Genomic DNA, 20,289 nt, shown 5'->3' with positions numbered 1-20,289 from the left:
ATGCAAAAATAAATAAAATAAAATAAAATACAATAAAAACAGTGACAAAATTGGAAGGTGTCACATGGGTTACAATAAATATGTACAGTATAAAAAAAAAGAAAAAAAGGAAAGAAATTAAACCAAATGAGGAATATGGTAACTAACGCTTTTCTCTTTTTCGTTCTCTGTTTCAGTTTGAGTTTTTTCAGCTTTCAGGTGCCATGTAAATATAAGTGTACATGTGCATTACGAAAGCATGTACAAAGGGAAGAAAAGGGGGGGGGGGATGAAAAATGACAAAATAAAAGACAAATGAAAATTTAGTAATTATAAAGTGGATATTGTGCAAATAGTGTTAAAAAAAAAAGATTAAAAAGAAAAAATTTAAAAGCAAAAAAATAACATTTAATTAAAATAAAAGATAATAACAATAATAATAATAATAATAATATTAATAATAATAATAGTAATAAGAGGCACTAACCTAACAGGACAAGGAGTTTTGTGTGTGTGTGTGTGTGTCTGTGTGTGTGTGTGTGTGTGTGTGTGTGTGTGTGTGTGTGTGTGTGTGTGTGTAATTTTGAAGATTTTGAGGTCTTTTATGTATGTCTCAGGTGTGTTTTGGTTGCAGTAGAGACTCATTTCCTCCTCCGGTGTCTGAACGTTTCTACTTCGAGGTTGTGTGCACCTGCAGTCTGTACCTGGTCGATGTGTTTCTTATGGTTTTATCAGTCACCGTATGCAGGTAGTCTGTCATTGTGTACCATGTTCTCCCTCTCTCTCTTTTCATCTCTCTCTCTTTCTCTCTTTCTGCATCTATTTGTCAGATATCAGCCCATATGTTAATGTTAATTCTTCCCAAAAAGTAGTTCAATAGAACCAATTCAATAGAAAAGCTTAATTACCCAAGCTGCTCTGTTCCAATCTTCACAATAAAGCGGAGGTGTGAAAGCACCAATGTGAAGATTGAATTTTGTATTTTCTCTTGACGATCATTTCTCCTTGTTTTCTTGTTATTTTTTTTATTTTTGACTGTGAGAGGTTCTAATAATTGCATCTGAGGGCACCCTCTACTGACCTGATGCTAATATGGGGTTTAATTAGACCCCAGAGAAACCCTTGTGCATAATTTATATACTGTTAAAAAATTTTTTTTTAATTTTGTCATTTTACAAAGTGAAATTTACAAGCAGGAATGAACTAACCAGGGGCATGATTTTTGCCTTTTGTATAAACCATTCTTTATGTAGTACAGATCACATGTTTGTGTTTGCTGTGTAAACCTGAGAACAACTGTAAGGATAAAAACGAAATGCACGTATCTATCTGTTTTCTAACAGGGTCTGTGGAGAATTGCATCCTTCTAATGAGCTGAAGAATACTGAGAGTGTCTGTTTTAGAGTCCCTAATGACTGGCAATAAATTGAATATTGGAAAGAAAATACAGGGCAAAAAACAGGGCAGTGTCCAAGCAAGTAGAACCATGTACTATAGACTCTTATTGCAGTCTAAAGGGAATTGTTTTTTTTTTTTTATCACATAACCTTAACACACACACACACACACACACACACACACACACACACACACACACACACACAGACACATACACAAGACCTTTAATTTTGTGTTGATTTGAACTTTGATTGCGCATTTCTTGACATGCTGCTGGAGACGGTTAGTATTGTCCCTCTCCCCTGTCAAACACTAAGGGGTTTGATAAGCATCACTATTAACTAATGAACACAGTAAAGTGTGTTTCCTCAAAAATTCCTCACTGATTGTATAATATAAAAGGGGTCTAATGGTACATACATTTCACATTTTTTTAAGTCACAGTTCGGTAAAATTTCGAGTAAATACGAATTTTAAATAAAATGCATGTTTGGATTAAATAATATATAAAATAATGTTTTATAATATTTTATAAAAAATAAAATAAATACAAATCAAATAGAACCAAATGAATGCAGTGCATTTTTTATTATATTGATTAAATTGAGTCATTTGAGTAAATTGGCACAAATTAATTGATTAAATACAATTAAATAAATGGAAGATTTTTATTAAATATTTTACATATGTCAGAGAGATGTGTATATAAGTGTGTGTGTGTGTGTGTGTGTGTGTGCTTTACCTGTAACATAAAATTTTCTAAAGATATGTTCTGCTTAACTGTTCCATTTATTTCAGCATAATTTAACAAATGTCCTTTTTCCTTCCATCCTTCATTCATTCACTCCCTCGATATGCGAAATTGTCCAGATTTTATTGACAGAATTAACAGAGAAAAAAAAATAATAAAAAAAAAATAATAAAAAACAGTGACTAAACCAACTTGTGGTCCGCAACTTAACGTTTGCGAGGGAACGTGTGATTATGTTCCACACGTTAAAAAGATTGCATTCGGTACACCTGTGAACCGAGACGAAAGTCCTGTACCGAAACCTTTCAGTACGAATATGTGTATCGTTATACCCCTAATGTGTAGTGACAAATGAAAGGAATGTTTAAGAATATTCAGAAAAAAACAATAACGCAACCTATTTAATGCAAAGTTTGTAAGTAAAATTTAAGTCAAAATTATGCATTTCGTTTAAGTGAACATTAAGTAACAATTGGGTTCAGAAACGACCACTGAAATGAGATCGTTTTTCTCTTTGGCTTTCCTAATCAATATTTCAGCATCTTTTACCACTTCCCAATTTGTATTATGTGAAAATCATCCATCACTGTAGAAATGTGGATAAACAGGCATCAGAAAATCCCATCAATGACTATGTAGAGGTCAATAGCTGAAGCTTGAGGAAATAAATGTGTCTTAGGCAAAAAAAACAGTGAGAAGGAAGAATGAAATAACACTGGTGCTACAGGCACATCATGAGATAATGATACAACATTTAAATTTTATAAATAATTAACAAAAAATGCCCTTCTATGTGGAGCTGAAGTGTCACGAATCAAATCTAAATCTAAATTATTACCTCTGTTATACAGGAAAGTTGCGAACTTTTTATCTCCCCACTTTGTCCAAGTCTCTCCAGACGCATCATATTAATAATTACAATTACAAGACTTTGGAGTGTTTCTCAGATCAGAAATAGAATTTGTCAAAACTGCTTGTTTCTCCACATTATTTAATAATTTGTGTTCATCATAAGAACATTTCTTGTTGCTTTGATCAAATTGCGAACTGATTGTGTACGAGTGTCTGCTGTTTCCTACATTATCAGTTGTTTATGTTCACGTTGATCAAAATATATGATACTGGTTTCACCTGAAAAGTCTCAACCCCCGAAAACATCTGGGCATCAGTTTATTGTGTACGTCATTAAATGCGAAATGGTTAAACCAGTGGTCAGAATCTTTCATCTAAAATTCCTATTGAACTTTTTCTTTGAATTGATGAATTGTGCAGACGAATCTTGAATGTCGCTAATGAAGGCGAGCGAACGGCATCAACCGATGATCAACCAGTTCACTGAAACAGGTCAAAGGTGAACCTTGAGAGCTATTAATTGGAAAGCGTATACAGACAGAACAAAACATAGAAATATAATTTCTGAAAATGGATGAACAACTAAGAAACATACAAACGCTGCATTTTCAGTCACTGTAATCCAAACTTCCTTATCATTCTTTTTTCCATTGTTCTTATAACCGTCTTTCCAGAATCTCATGATCTCTCTGATCCTAACTTCAGTCCCTTGGAAGCCTTAAGAGTGAATTGTGCCATATATGAAGTTTGGAGCAGCAGGGATAATGTTCATGCTTCTTACTTCCAGTGAAGGGAAATCTTAATCCTTTAACATACCAAAACAATGCTATTCTTTCAGCTTTTGTGTAGACAGTTTGGAAAAAGCTTTGTCTATTCCAGCACAAAGCATGTTCATAAAGACATGAGTGGATACGTTTAGTGTGAAGGAACTTGACTGGTCTGCACAGAGCCTGGACCTCAACACCATCAGGTGGTAGGTCATGTGGGAGGTGGTAGCTCAGTGGTTAAGGCTCTGGGCTACTGATCTAAAGGCCTCTGTTTTGCCAAGTGCTCCAGGGGCATTGTAAGATGTTTGAACTTGTGCTCCTACTAATTGCTGCGATATGAAAAGAACTTCACCATGCTGTAATGTGTATGTGACAAAAAAAGGCTCTTCTTAAAACACTGTTGAGGTGAACTGGAATGGAGAATGCAAGCCAGGCCTTCTCATCCAACAGCATTGCCTGACTTTGTAAATGCTTTACTGTATAAACAGGCAAAAATTCCAACAGAAATACTCCTTCCCAGAAGAGAGGACCAACCAGAAATATCTAGACATTCATGTCATTGTCTGTATAAGGCTATGGTTCCACTCATTATACTCATCCTCAGATGACTACGAAATCTGCAATGAATGTTCTACGATCTCATTAGACATTGCAGGTGGCTTTGAAATGTTTTGGCTGCAGTTTTGTTACTGATTTTTCAGCCTCCTGTCAGTGAGCTCCAATTCCATCCCAGGGCAAGTTGTAGAAAATATACTGTTCTTGGTTTTTACGGAGCTCTTCCAAGCTTTACAGTGGTTCTTTTGACATCTTAGTTTTCTGATATTTCCTTTTTTTCCCTTTCTCGGTCCAGACATGGTCTACACTATGCTGCCACTTTGTGGCCAGTAGTATGTGATACATATATTAATGACCCAAAACCGGTCTGTGTAACTGTTTAGAAGTTCTTTAAAATCTATATTAGTAATCTACTATGACTTTTTCCAGCCATATGCGGGTTTCAGTGGTGGGAGAAGTACACAATCCAGTTTACAATAAATAGGTTGCTTTCCTTTTTATTGAATAATTAAGAATATTTTTCTTTCTTTTTGTCACTGTACATCAGAGATGGCAAAATTACACACTTCCCTTCAAGCGGAGATCAGGAATGTCTCTGTTCTCAGTCATGTTTCCATCACTGACTCCCTCTGTCTCCTCCACATTAACCCCGGACTTCTTGTTGCCTTCTGCCGAGCTCGTTGTGAGATTCGTAAACAAGTCTACATCTGTGGTGTGTGAGAGACAGGAAATGATGCACCAGTAGAAGGCTGAAAAAGCAGCGCAATGACAAGAAACAGGTTGATGTGCTGAAAATGGTGCGCAATGAAAAGGAAAATGATTGATCATGCCAACAAATAGATTAAAGCTAAAGTGTCTGTTTTCAAAAATGTAAAAAGGAGGAAGTACAGATATTTGTGTAAAAAAATTTAATGAGTGAAAGCAAACAATTGTCCGAAAAAATAAACAGTGAAGTAAAATACTGATTCCAGAAAAATCTACTTCAGTACAGTAACAAATTACATTCACTTTATTACTGTTCACCACTGGTGAGTTTTCTCCATACTATTACAACAAAATTGGACCATTCTCTAGAATGTCTCTGGATGCAGCAGCAAAGTGAAGTGGAAGATCTCCTGCTGTAGATCTCTGACCTCAACCCTATTAAACAGCTTCGGAACGCTGACTGAACCTCACCTACCTTTCTGAACCTTTCTGAAATCTCCACAATCTAGTGGAACATCCTCCAGGAAGAGTGGAGGTTATTATAGAAGCAGATGCAGGTGATTACTATACCATTCCCATATTAGCATAGTTGTTCTATTTGTGAGACGATTCGTCTTCCAGAACAGGGAACAGTGTATTTATAGCTTAATTACTATTGTTCCAATAGACATACTGTGCATGCTGCTATTGAGTGTGTAAAACAATCAGCATATTACAGTTCTGTATCTTTGCCTGGGAGCTTAAAAGGGACCCCATCTGGAGATCTAATGAGGGGATTATTGGTTTATAATTGGATTTGAGAAACAAGTTACCAGGTTCTTATTAAACGCAACGTTCTCACCATTCAGAACATTAACAGACTGGTTTCAATTCCAATCGAAAGGGTTGCTGATTAATTGTGAATGATTTGTCGTTGTGTTCTGAGAGTAAAATTAGAAGAAGAAAAAAACCAGGCTCAATAGCTCTGAGGGCAAGTCAATGGGTGAGTAATGCAAATCATTAACTTGACTGCAGAAAACACTGGTTCCTTCATTATTTATCTGGTTCAATCGCAATCTCCTGTGCTGTTGCTGGAGGACGAGAATGGCGTGCGGTTTAATGGCCTTTCCAGATCCAAGCACCAGGTTAAAAGACGCAGGTCCCATAAATAGACCAATTGTGAATATTTGTATTGAGGGTTAATTAACAGTGTCTAGGAGTCGAAATAAACAACATGTGCTGTACATTTCCTGGCAACATCCTTCAGTGGTAATTATACCACTGTGGCCTTGTATCTGGGTGAACCTCTTCTTCTTCTTCCTCTTCTTTTTGGCTGCTCCCATTAGCAGATCATCCGTCTCCATACCCCCCCTGTCCTCTACATCTGCCTCTTTCACACCAACTACCTGCATGTCTTCCCTCACAACATCCATAAACCTCCTCCTTGGCCTTCCTCTTTTCCTCCCTCCTGGTGTCTCCATCCTCAGCATTCTCCTACTGATATACCCCATGTCCCTCCTCTGCACATGTCCAAACCATCTCAATCTCGCCTTCCTCACCTTGTCACCAAAACGTCCTACATGCGCTGTCCCTCTAAGAAACTAATTTCTAATCCTGTCCATCCTCATCACTCCCAAGGAAAACCTCAACATCTTCAGCTCTGCTACCTCCAGCTCCACCTCCTGTCTTTTACTCAATGCCACTGTCTCTAAACCATACAACATCTCAGGTCTCTCAAGATATCTTAAAAAGAAGCCTTCCTTTCTAAAAACAAATTGCTTGCCAAAGTCTTAATAATTGGACTTTTCTCAGGTAGGGGGTGTATCAAAATCTGTCTGACGAGGTTTATATAACGTAATTCACAAATATATGCGTCTCTTTCTTTTATTCCAGCAGCACTTGTCACCACGTGAAATGAAAATGTCATCTCTCCCGGCTGTCTAGACTCATTTAGGGTCTGATCTTATGATACGCAAACATTTGCAAAGCGTCTACATCCTCCACCAGGGCAAAACCTCCTGATATTCATCACTATTATTATAGGACAGGATAAAATAAATGAATTGGAATATTGTTTGTTAATGTGTTCAGGACCGATTTGTTGAATCACATAACAGCCAGGAATCGAATTCTTCCTCTACCCTGTTTTTAATGTTAACACAGAAGACTAACGAGTTTAAGAGGTTTATGGGGGCGGTTGTATGTGTGTGGGTGGAGTCTTTTCTAAATATCCTAGCAGGATTTGTAGTTATAAAATAAGCATGCGCTTTTGTTACAGCTGTGTAGGCTGGACGAATGCCTCAGCACTTGAGGACGACTTTTTTAAAAGACCTTTAATTATCTCACAGTGACGCACAGTGGCTCGAATGCGCACCCTGACATTGCTACACTGCAATGTGGATGAAAAAACCAACCAACCAAATAAATAAATAAATAAAAAGTCATGGCAGTTGCTTTAAGTCAGAAAGGAAAAAGGAAAAGGCAGAGTTACTGAAGGCTATAAGCATGAGATATGAGCTCCATGATCACATCATAACTTGCTTATATGATGTGTTAGATGGATTAGAGTTTAAATTATTTTGAGAAGAATTCATGACCTACACATGAGATAAATATGTGCTTTTTGAATATCTCATACCATCTTTAGTCCCCATTTTCTGTTATAATAAACATTTCTGAGAAGATGTTCGACTAGATTTTGTGGAGATTTATGCTCATTTAGATACAAGAGTATTAGTAAAGTCAGGCAGTGATGTAGGTGAGGTGAGGAGGCCTGGGGGTGCAGTCAGTGTTCACATTCATCCCAAAGATGTTTAATAGGGTTGAGGGCTACAGCAGATGATCTTCCACTCCAACTCATGTAAAGCACATCTCATGGAACTGGCTTTATGTCATAGTGCCTTATGTTTATGTGGCATTGTCATGTTTGGAACAGGTTTGTGTTTACTAGTTCAAGTAAAGGGAAACTTTTACGCCACTGCATCCAGAGACATCTTATACAATTGTCATCATACCTAACCTCCAACTTCAAAAACGTCAAACAACTCAAACAAACAAATCAATAGCACAGTTAGCACCGGCTTCTATTACTGCATCTCATCGATTACTGCATCTCATCGTATCTCCTTAACCGCTCTCCTCAATTAATCGCATTTAGATACCACATTACATCACTCCAGTTTTACCTTCGTTGCACTGGTTGCCAGTCTGTAACCTTATTGATTTCAAGATCTTAGTTTTTTTTCCCTTTAAAGCTCACTGTAATCAATCACTGAAACACTCCTCTGATCTAATTATTCCTCATAACACATCAACAATACTTAGATGTTGTCTTGTCCCATGAGATCTTGTATGTCCCACGATCTCTCCTACATCAGAGGAGTTTGAATTTATGCTTAAAACTCATATTTTCTCCTGTGTTTTCAATGTTTTATAATTCCATTCGTGGTATTTGTTTTACTTTTTGATTTTTACTATTATGTACAGCACTTTGTCCAACCAAGGTTGATTTTAAATGTGGTTCATAATTAAAATTTTAATTGATTTGATAATAAGTGCTTTACTTCTATTTACTGTTTGTATATAAATATATACAATAATAAAAAAATATATAATAATAATAATAATAAATCTTTTCTATATATATAAAGCTCAAATACCACTGACTGACTCACTCACTCATCACGAAATCTCAAAAAACACTGAACGGATTGCAATGAAATTTGGAACATACCTTCCTCTTGGGTCTTGGGTGCTCACTAAGAAAGGGTTTTGAAAAATTTGCCCTGGATCGCGGCTAACTCGCGAAAAACTTGATTTCTCACGCATTGTAAATTCTTTGAAATAACATTACGGATCCTAATGAAACTTACTACATTGTTTCTTATTAGATGTTAGATGCACGATAAAAATTATTTTCAAAGTAGTTTGCCCTGTATCCGTACTACAAAGGGGTAGTACGTTATTTGTTGACGTTACGTTCTGATCTCTGATCATCCAGTCCTGCTCAGTGCTTACTGCTTATTGCCATATTGCTTAGCGTTCTGCCTTCCATTGCGAAGCACAGGTACTTTCAGCTAGTATATATATATATATATATATATATATATATATATATATATATATATATATATATATATATATATTACTGGATTTGAATACATTGTTGGAAACATGTTGGTTTTTATCCATCTATCATTTTTTGCATAAACCAAATGCAAATTCTTTCATTTCTTATCTTTCACAGTGTTTAATAAGCTAGAGGCGAAATTTCCTATGCTGCTACCACATCCATCATTTCTTTCAGCATTTCTGATTAAAAAAAAAATCTAGAAAGAAAGATTCAATATCATTTAATTGTTCCACCATTTATATTTTCCTCTGCTACTTTATGTAAGAGGTAACATTTCACCTACATACTGCATCTGACATCCAGGTCCAAACCACCAGCTCATATCTATTCATGATCCCACTACGTCTTTAATGCAGCCTCCACATAATAGCAACACCATTACTATTATCATATTCATGGAGTAGGATCAAAAGTGAAGGTCAAAATGATTCACTGAAATCTTACCATTCAGATGAAATAATCATTAACGGATCATCGACATGAGCTTGATGCATTATATTATGATTAATCTGTCCCACAGGCTTGATTATGCTAAAATAGTTTCTCTTCCAAATGATGTGAAGGGGATTAAATGCTGGTTTAAACTCTTGTCTGTGTAATTAAAGCCGAGCATGTCGTTCACCTCACACTGACGCACAAAAACTCTCCACTGCACTCACACAGGCATGGGGATTCAAACAACAACAACAACATCAAACTGTGGTACTTAATATATAAAATACATAATACAGTACTATATTGTAAATGTTTTCAAGTTATACTAAATAACATAAGTATAACAAGGATTGCCATGAGATTAGCACTGCCATTTCAGTTGGGTAATGTTAGCATAACAATTGTTGGATGATTGTTAACGCTAACACTATTTGTTACTATAATTCAGATATCACACAAGCACCAAACTGTTATAATTGACCACAATTAACCTCATGTTATATGTTTAATAGTGTGTAAGCGGAAGACTTTTCTAGCATCCAGATTTCAAGCTAGCAAAGAGTGTCGCTAGCTCTCAATTTCTTCCATTGCTCAGTCTGGCATTTGGTAACTGTCACTAAAATAAGTTGGAATGATGCTTATTTGTTTCTGTCTTCGGGTTTAATGTATTCAGATTGCATGGGGAGCTGGATCTCACAATTTTAATATCCGGACTTTGTCAGTGTTGTCATCGAAATATGCAGACATATTGATACAATAAAGCCTTTAAACGCATTGAACTTCAATCGAATTTAGTAACAAAGCAGTTAACAATTACCCTAAATACATAAACGCATTTCCCTAATTGCTTAAATTGAAGGCAATTTTCTATAAAGCAGTATGAAGGAGTGTTATATCATCAGCTCTGTCATGCATTGGTATGATTTCCATTTCTATCTAATTATAAAGTTCATCTCTGGTGGTCCCCATGTGCTCCCTTTAAACCCGAACTGGACTTCTCTCTCTCTCTTTCTCTCTTATTATCTTTCTCTCTGTGTCTCTGTTTTCTGTTTTTCTCTCATAATGAGCAGATTGTTCCTAATGAGGTATTGGTAACAGACCAACATGACGTTTGCTCGATAATCTCACGGGAGAGTTTAAGCAGGTCAAATTGTGGTCTGGTACAGTATGTCTGAATACCGTTTTCTGATTGGCTGGAAGAGCCGTGTTGAACACACAGGTAGTGTGTATAATCAATACTTTTAAACACCTGTCACCATAGTAACATCCAGTTTCAGTTCCAGAAACCGTATTGTGGACTTTTCCTAATGACCTTATTGAAGCTTTTGCGTGTGGTGGGATGTTTTTGGTGAATATGGTGATTTTGATAAATGGCTCGAGGCAATTTGGAGATGAATTGTAGAAGAAATACAACAAGTATGAATTAAAAAAAAAACAGCATCAGGAGCTAACACCAATAGCTTCATTATTAGTAAAGATATGGTACCGGCACATGTAACACACACACACACACACACACACACACACACACACACACACACACACACACACACACACACACACACACACACACCCAGCTAGGTGTGAGGCCTTACACCATTTTAATGCATTGCCACATTATGCATTAATCTCTGTAATTCTTCAACCCCAGCAGTGAATAATATGTATATATTAATATATGTATCTATATTAGGGCTGTCATTAAAAACGCATTAACGCAAATTAATTTTAACAGTACGCATTTTATTAACGAGTGATTAATGCATTTCTATTAGATTTTTATTAAAAAAAATGAATGATAAAAAAAGAAGCAAAATAAATAACTTTTACTTAAAAAAAACTTTACATTTATTCACGACGTCCTTTCTTAACTCAGATATAGAAATAAATAATAAACTCCACCAAAAAAAACATTTTTAATCACTAAACATTTGTTTTACCAATGCGCCAAGTCTAAAATCGAGCACCAAAATCTGCCATGGTGCACAGATCCTGCAATAAAAACCGTCCGTGTGGAAACATAGCAAAAGTTCTCCTGTCTCCTGTGTCCTGATGATATACGTAATTTAAAATATTTTGTCTTCATGCTCTATGTTAAATATACTTTCACTAATGATAAACATAAGTTTGCATAAAGCATCAATATTTGTTCATGCACATGTTGATTAGAGTATTAAAAACTTAAAAAGTCTTAATTTAACATAAATTTAGAGCAGATAAAATATGTGTGATTAAGGTGTGATTAATCGTGAGTTAACTCAATCACTCAATTAAATATTTTAATTGGTTGACAGCCCTAAGACCGTAGAAATGAAACGCAGATATATTTTAGAGTCAATGTACAGCTTGTATGCCAGTACAGATTTACTGTCTTCTGAAAATATTTAAAAAATATTTAAAATATATAAAAGAGTTATTATATGGAATTCACCAGAGCTGCACAGATTGTTGCTGGGATCCTCTTCCACTCCTCCATAATGGAAACACAGAGCTGCTGGATGTTAAACCACATGGCACTTCTCCACCTTCTTGTTGAGGAGCCCCACAGGTGCTCAATAGAGTTCAGGTCTGGAGACATACTTGGCCACTCCATCACCTTCACCTTCAGCTTCAGCAAGACAGTTGTCATCTTTGGCGGTGTGTTCGGTCGTTATTATATTGAAAGACTTCAGTTCGGCCCAGTTTTTAAGAGAGGGCATCCTGTTCTGCTTCAGATGTTGGAATCTATGTTTGATTCCCTTAGGGGATGGTTCCAGTAATTTGTGCTCTTGAATAGGTTGTTCTTCAGCAAACTGTTTAAAGGCTTTCTTGTGAGCCAGCTTTAGAAGAGGCTTCCTTCTGGGATGAAGGCCATGCAAACCGACTTATTGCAGTGTGTGGTGTATGGTGTGAGCACTGACAAGCAGACCTTCCAGTTTTGCATCTTTTGAAGCAATGCTTGCAGCACTCATGTGTCTATTTTCTGAAGCAGCTTCTGCACCTGATGCACAGCACGAGGACTCAACTTCTTTGATGGACCCTTGCGAGGTCTGTTCGGGGTGGTACCCGTCTTGGAAAACCTCTGTATGACCCTGACCTCTGTACTGTAACTCAGTTTTAGGGTGATACCGATCTTCATATCGCCTCGGCATCTTTGTGGAGAGCTACAATTCTAATTCTCAAATCCTCAGAGAGTCTTTACCATGAGGTGGCGTGTTGAACATCCAGTGGTCAGTATGATAGAATCAGACTCGAAGCACCAAATTTTAACTGCTCTAATACAAGATACAAATTTGTATGGTTTTGTTAAACAGACAAAAACATGAATTTGATGAATAGAACATGTGGCTTTGCACGTTTTCACCCCGTGTCACTGTTATTACAGTAAATCTGTACTGCTGAACAAAGTGCACATTGACTACTCTAAAATATATCCAAGTTTTATTTCTATAGTATTGTCCTTTAAAAAAAAGGATGAAGTAAAAGGGTTGCTGAAATGTGAGTGGTGTACTCACTTTTGTGAGATAATATATATATATATATATATATATAAACTCACTAGGGTCCTCTTATACACACACACACACACACACACACACACACACACACCTCAGAAGTGTCCTCAGAAGTGAAATCGTGTTGTTTCTGGTAGAAACTCACGAGGACTAGGGTCCTCTTATCATGTACAGTAGATGGAAAGTAATCAGGACTGCAGCCTACATCTATAGTACACCTATCGATGAAATAATTAATAGACAAACCAGTAAATAAAAACAGATGGCAGGAAAATAACAGCATACACCGAGCGACCAGGTATTTAGACCCCAGAGCAGCAAATAATAACCAGGTGTAGTAAATCAGTGTGAACCAAAGAGTTCCTGCATTAAATAAGGATTCCAGAGGTCAAAATAAAATATTTCCTCTGCGTCATTGCCATCTGGAAAAAAAACCAGCCAGGAATATAATTACACACCCACAAGAAATCGATTCCAAAGCCAAGCTTCTGTCAGTTCCTTTAATTGGACTTCCTTTGTGTGTGTGTGTGTGTGTGTGTGTGTGTGTGTGTGTGTGTGTGTGTGTGTGTGTGTGTGTGTGTGTGTGTATGTGTGTGTATGTGTGTGTGTGTGCGTGTGCGTGTGTGTTTGTACACTGAAATACAAAAACAAGACAGACCCTGCACACGTGTTTGGAAGCCACTTTCTGGGATAATGATTCTCATTTGAGATCCAGAGAGCCAAACCCATATCTCCATTATTGTCACAAACACACACACACTCACACTAACACATTTTCTCGGACTCCATGGTGTGTAGAGCCCCAGAATTTAAAACACAAGATTTATCCCGGAGCCTGAAACACACAGCTGTCGATCTTTCATTATTCAGGAGATTACGCTTATTTATGCCGTGGAAAGTAAATGAGATACTTCTGTGATTTTTTTCTGCAATAATAATTAAAAGAAAGTCAATCAGATGTTCCTCAAATGGAATAGATGATTCATTCTTGTAGAACATAACGTTCTTTGTTAAATAATGAATGATATCACATTATTAAAACAGTGGAGAAAAGGCGCCCATATGTCTTCTATGTGTCCTACGTGTTCTCCCACTGCTCTGAGTCACCCTCTAAAGTCTACATTATTCATCCGGTCCGAGTTTGTCTGAAGTTTTTCTGACTCATATATTGTATGTAATCATGAATTAACAAATTAGCGGCAAGAAGTAAAGTGCAGGGTTTCTATTTTCTTCTTGTCAGGTCTTTAAAATCCTGAATCCTCATATAAGTTGGTTACATACTCTGCCGTCCAAAGCCACCAGACTGTGTAACAGTTTCTTCCAACAAGCTTTCAGACTAAAGTACTTTATTTATCTAAATTTACACACTATCACCTCCAGTCCTCTTGAACAGCAATATAGCACTCCGATAATTCCTGCAACGTGTCCTTGAAGTCTTCTTTTTCGAAGTGTGTCAAGCACCTTCTGCGATTTGCACCAGATCTCCAGAACAGTGTCAAAATGGCATACTTTGAGCTATAACTTCATCTTCGGGAAGAGGGCGAAGTCCGCAGGAGCAATCTGGCGAGTAGGATGGGTGCGGAAGTGAAATCGTGTTGTTTCTGGTAGAAACTCACGTGTGAGGAGAGCTTGATGAATAGCAGACGTGGTAATGCATGTGAACAGTATGATGTCTTTTGGCAACTGACTTATGAAGGTCGGTGCTCCCTGTGACTGTGCGTGCAGCCTAATGCTGCCATCTGCTGGTGTGTTCCAAAAATAGTCTTGAACTTTTTGATACCTCCTTTTAAGAGACAAAACTGATGTTGTTTGCACACGTCTGCATGTGCTCTGTGTGTATTCCTGTGTGTACCTCTGGTTAGTTTTTCGTTATCTTGTGTTGTTTTATGTAACACCTCCATCCTTGAGGAACATTATATTCTACATCTACATTTACAACCTTCAGCAGGCGCCCTTATCAAGAGCAAAGTACAAAAGTGCTTCAAAGTCTCTATCAATGAATAATCAACAGTGGTTCATTAGGTAGCAGATGTAGGATCAATTCAGCCCAAAACTCTGTTAGAATTATAGCACACTTTTTTTGAATCCATAAAGAAATCAAACAAAAAGGGAAAATAAGTGCTAATGTAAGTGTCTGAGGAAGAGGTAGGTCTTCAATCGTTGTTTCTGTCCAGGTGATCTAACGGAAGTTCATTCCACTCCTCTGTGCCAGAACAGAGAAGAGCCTTGATGTATAGCTACCTCTTACCCTGAGCGATGGTGGGACCAGTCAAACACTGCTAGAAGATCTGAGGGAGCATGGTACAGTGCGTGGAGTGACAATAAACAAGATACAATAAAACACCCCTTTTCCCCCTTTTCTGCTTTCAGTATCAAATCAAACTAAAAATAAAGTCATCATTTACATTATTGCAGGTATGAAGGATTGTAGTTTAATAAAAAAAAAAAAAAAAATGAAACAAAAAAGCAAACAATTGGGTAAACAAAAAAACCCAGGAAATCACCAACTTCTCTACGATGAGGACTTTTTCATGTTGGACATCCTACTTCTACAATGTTACGCTTTACAACCAATGGAAACTTCTGCCATCACAGTTGCATTAAAGTTGCTTTGGAGCGTTTCTCAGATCAGAAATGAAATTCTCAAAACTCCTAAACGTCATTTAGTCACTTGTGCACGTCATAAATTGTGAACACCGTGTTCTCGTTGCTTTGATCGAATTGCGAATGCTTTAGTACATCCGTTTACAGTTTTTCTCAGCTGCATTAATATTTGCAAACCGGTATGTAAGTACTGGTACTTTTACTTTACGGTACTTTTTACTTTACAGTACTTTTTACTTTTTACGGTACATGTAATTTACTGCACTTCATACTGACAACATGATGGAACATTTTAATGATCTTGTTTATGAACAATGACAAAGGGACTTTTCATTCCGATGCGAATGAGATGTTCATTGAAACAAATACTTACATTTGAGAGATGAATTGAGGATTTTGGTAAAAGTACTGACTTTTAAAAGAAGTCCAATGTGTTGTGCGATTTGTACACATTGTTTTGAGAAATGCATTTAGTGGCTGGCAAACAATTAAGGATGATTTGAAAAACGCTGAAAAGCAGCTGAGAAAATCTGTAATATAAACCATATTAACTATTATACCTGTTACTATATTATATATATCATAGTTCATTCTTATTATTATATGGAAGGTGGTAGCTAATTTATTACATAGGGAGGGAACATAAGTGCTTGGGTTACTGTTCAAAAGGTTGAGGGTTCAAGCACCAGGATTACAGAATTTGATGGTGCAGATCTGAATACTTTTCACCTACATTGATGAAAGGTTGAGGTAGATGATCTGCTACTGCCTCCTTTTCTGTTACAGGTTTATACTGGGAAGTGGTGGCTCATTGGTAACGGATTGGAAGGTCGGGGGTTCAGATTGCAGCACTGCCAAAACTGCCAATGTTGGACCCCTTGAGCAAGGCCCCTAACACTCTGTCCTCTAGGAGGTGCTGTATCATGGCTGACCCCCAGATTCCTAACCAGCTGTGACATGCAAAGAAGAATTTCACTGTGATGTAATGTACATGTGACAAGTAAAAACCTCTTTCTTTCTTCATGCTCCTTTTTTGTCGCTCTGGGCATCACATTGTGCTTTATAAAGATAAATATCTTTCAGCTCTCTCTCGAAGCCACTTTCAGTGTAGATTGTGGTTTGCTTAGTTGTTCTTGACTGCGACTGTTTAGCACTTAGTTAAGAACGAACAGTGAATTGTGTAAAGCAGGTGAAACACATTATTACAGCGGCTGGAACGTACTCGTGCTGATGGGGAAAAAAATGTGTTCTTGTGTGTGCTGTGTTTCAGGAAAATAATTGGAGCTTGATGACTCATGTTGAAGAGTTTTGCAAACAGGGTCACTTGTTTGTAGCTAAAAATGGCTGCGAACGTACCTAACGGAAAAGTGATCCAAGACGAAAAAAAAGGCAGAATTTTATTTTATTTTAATAAACGCTGATTTGGAACAATGTTCCTGATTAAACTCGCAAGAAGACCGTCAATCCGAAATAAGTGATTGAGTCAAATAACAAAAGGTCGTTGAAACACGTGCAGTTTATTTATTTCTATATCTATATCTGTACCTTTATATATTAATAGTGATATCGATATCTGTCTGTCTGTGTGTGTCTATCTATCTATCTATCTATCTATCTATCTATCTATCTATCTATCTATCTATCTATCTATCTATCTATCTGTCTGTCTGTCTGTCTGTCTGTCTGTCTGTCTGTCTGTCTGTCTGTCTGTCTGTCTGTCTGTCTGTGTGTGTGTGTGTGTGTGTGTGTGTCTGTCTGTGTGTCTGTCTATCTATCTATCTATCTATCTATCTATCTATCTATCTATCTATCTATCTATCTATCTATCTATCTATCTATCTATCTGTCTGTCTGTCTGTCTGTCTGTCTGTCTGTCTGTCTGTCTGTCTGTCTGTCTGTCTGTCTGTGTCTGTCTCTGTGTGTGTCTGTCTGTCTGTCTGTCTGTCTGTCTGTCTGTCTGTCTGTCTGTCTGTGTCTGTCTCTGTGTGTGTCTGTCTGTCTGTCTGTCTGTCTGTCTGTCTGTCTGTCTGTGTGTGTGTGTGTGTGTGTGTGTGTCTGTCTGTCTGTCTGTCTGTCTGTCTGTCTGTCTGTCTGTCTGTCTGTCTATCTATCTATCTATCTATCTATCTATCTATCTATCTATCTATCTATCTATCTATCTATCTATCTATCTATCTATCTATCTATCTATCTATCTATCTATCTATCTATCTATCTATCTATCTATCTATCTATCTGTTACACTGTTGTAGTGCAGCACTGCCAGTACACATGTATTGTATCAGTTCAATCTGAACTGAACAGTGATGGATATCAATCTGAAAGAAAGAAAAGATGCCCAAATCTAAGAATCAGGTTTTTATTTATCTTCAGGATTTTATCATAGCAGCCTTCTGAGCAAACAAAATCATTGAGTCCTGCATATTTTATTTGCCTTCGCAACAAATTTCATCAAGTGCGAGAGAGCAAATGTTTTAAGACTCAGATGCAACAGCCCTCCCCAGCAACTTTTGCAAAATGAGTCACATTGGGCGTTTCCTTTACGCATGAACTCCATCGATGGAGAAAGGTGGAGCAAAAAGAAACCCCCGACAGAGACGGATATAAACTGATGGCGTCACTGAGAAGCTTGTGAGAAGCTGAAGAGCATGGAGAGCTGCAGAGTGTGCGTGATGGTGTGTGCCGTGCTGCTCTCCTGCGCCTTTGGAGACCAAATTTACCAACTGGATGACGAGGAGGTGGCGGACTTGGACAGAAGAGCCTTGAGGAACTTCTACAGTAAAGAGCCTAATTTAACCAGCCAGAAAGAGCTTGTAAGCTCAACTCTTGTTGTGCATAATGCAGAAAAATGATATGCTAATGTGTCTCGTTGGTTAGTGATGGAAAAATGAGTTGTATGGGGTCGAATTAAATCACTGCATCATCTTCACAGCTTGGGGCTCTGCATGATGTTTTGGAAAAGCTGCAGACCAAACGGATCTCACTTTGGGAAAAGAAGTTCAGCCGAGTTCCCACGGTGAGTCAAATCATCACAGATATTTACATAGAACACAAATATGTGTAATATTGTTCATATGAAGTGGTTTAATGTGTAATACCAGTTGCAATACCGGATCAGAAATCTATAGACTTTAAATATAAATCTACACAGAAGGTGTTCAGGTGTTCAGGTGTTCATTCGTTTATGGGGTGTACTTACTTATTATCAGCAATGAATTCATAAATCCATATTCCAGCTCTGATTATATGATTATAATTAAAAACAAATCCTAACAAGAACCATAACTCGGTCTGGATTAGAAACCTACACACTAAGTATGGGTGCAAAAGTTTGTGCACCCCAAGAAATATAAACATTAATATGTTATTTTATAAATACATATATACATATACACACACACACACACACACACACACACACACACACACAACCCATATTCCAAAAAAAGGTTAGGAAACTATGCAAAAAAGAAAAAAAAATAATTTGATGTTGAACATTATTCTGAAATTGTTACACAATTTGTAGAGTCTTTCACACATTTATGATAATAAACACACACACACACACACACACACACACACACACACACACACACACACACACACACACACACACACACACATTATATATTTTCTAAACAGGATTTTTGAGTATCATATCTCTGTTAAAACTATAAGATTTCATACACTGCAAGAAAAGTCAGCTATTGCACACTATTTTCTCTCCATTATTATAATTATTATTATATTATTATTATTATTTTCTTACATCTTGAATTGTTGCTTTGTTTTATACACATTTAATATCAATGTGCATATGTTCTATATATGTTAGGCTGCATGAAGACACAACCTTTATTTCCTCTGTTGTACATGAAATTGATCTTTTATTTCTCATTGTGTAAATGCAGTGTGGGGTCGGGCAGCAGTGTGCCGTGCGGAAAGGTTCACGGATCGGCAGGATGTGCGACTGTCCGTCCGGAGCGTCGTGCAACACCTACCTGCTTAAGTGCTTATAATCGTTCCATCACGTCTACATTGGAAACAAATCCATTGAGTTATAATCGATTTCATTTTCGAGTTTGTTCGCTTGTGATGTACATATGCACATTTTGTCTCCAGGCGGCCTGTTGGCATTGTTTTGAAGAAGCACAATATCAGTTAATTTATTCGTTCATTACATAAAAATATAATAAAGTTATTTATGTGGGACTGAGTTGCAAATACCAGTGCAATCTTTGTCATAAGTGATGTTACTATTGAAAATATTAATACAGCTGAGTCATCATGAAATGATTCATCCACCTAAGTGGATATACACTGTTTAGACAAACGTTTGAGGACACCTGACCATAAGATTTCATGTGCATCACATTCTACATTTGGTCCACATTTTTCCCTTATAATAACCTCCACTTTTTTGGGGAAGATGTTTTCGGAATGTGCTCGTGGAGATTTGTGCTCATTCAGAAACATGAGGGTGTTAGTAAAGTCAGGTCGTTCCAAGCAGGCCACTCAAGATCTTCCACTCCAACTCATATAAAGCATATCTTTATAAAGCTCACTTTGTGCACAGGGGCATTGTCATGCTGGAACAAGTTTAGTTTTTCTCGTTCAGGTTTTCATGCTACTGCCCCC

The 20,289-nt window shown here is 37.1% G+C and overlaps 1 protein-coding gene across 1 annotated transcript; it reads left to right on the top strand.

Moving 5' to 3' along the window:
* The first annotated feature begins 18,272 nt into the window (after positions 1 to 18,272).
* Positions 18,273 to 19,863, top strand: cart3 (cocaine- and amphetamine-regulated transcript 3). Its single transcript, XM_083551203.1, has 3 exons — positions 18,273 to 18,464; positions 18,584 to 18,667; positions 19,563 to 19,863. Exons 1-3 carry the CDS (start codon positions 18,300 to 18,302, stop codon positions 19,668 to 19,670), a joined length of 357 nt encoding a protein of 118 aa, XP_083407329.1. The 5' UTR covers positions 18,273 to 18,299; the 3' UTR covers positions 19,671 to 19,863.
* The last annotated feature ends 426 nt before the right edge of the window (positions 19,864 to 20,289 follow it).

The sequence above is a fragment of the Silurus aristotelis genome, assembly GCF_946808225.1.
Source record: "Silurus aristotelis genome assembly, chromosome: 9".
Lineage (NCBI taxonomy): Eukaryota > Metazoa > Chordata > Actinopteri > Siluriformes > Siluridae > Silurus > Silurus aristotelis.
Note: the sequence above shows the minus strand (reverse complement) of the source record. Positions and strands in the feature narration are given on the sequence as shown.

Coding starts and splice junctions, on each gene's coding strand:
- cart3 (XM_083551203.1), top strand. CDS start 18,300: ATGGAGAGCTGCAGAGTGTGCGTGATGGTGTGTGCCGTGCTGCTCTCC. Junction 18,465..18,583: donor TAACCAGCCAGAAAGAGCTT/GTAAGCTCAACT, acceptor TCATCTTCACAG/CTTGGGGCTCTGCATGATGT. Junction 18,668..19,562: donor AGTTCAGCCGAGTTCCCACG/GTGAGTCAAATC, acceptor GTGTAAATGCAG/TGTGGGGTCGGGCAGCAGTG.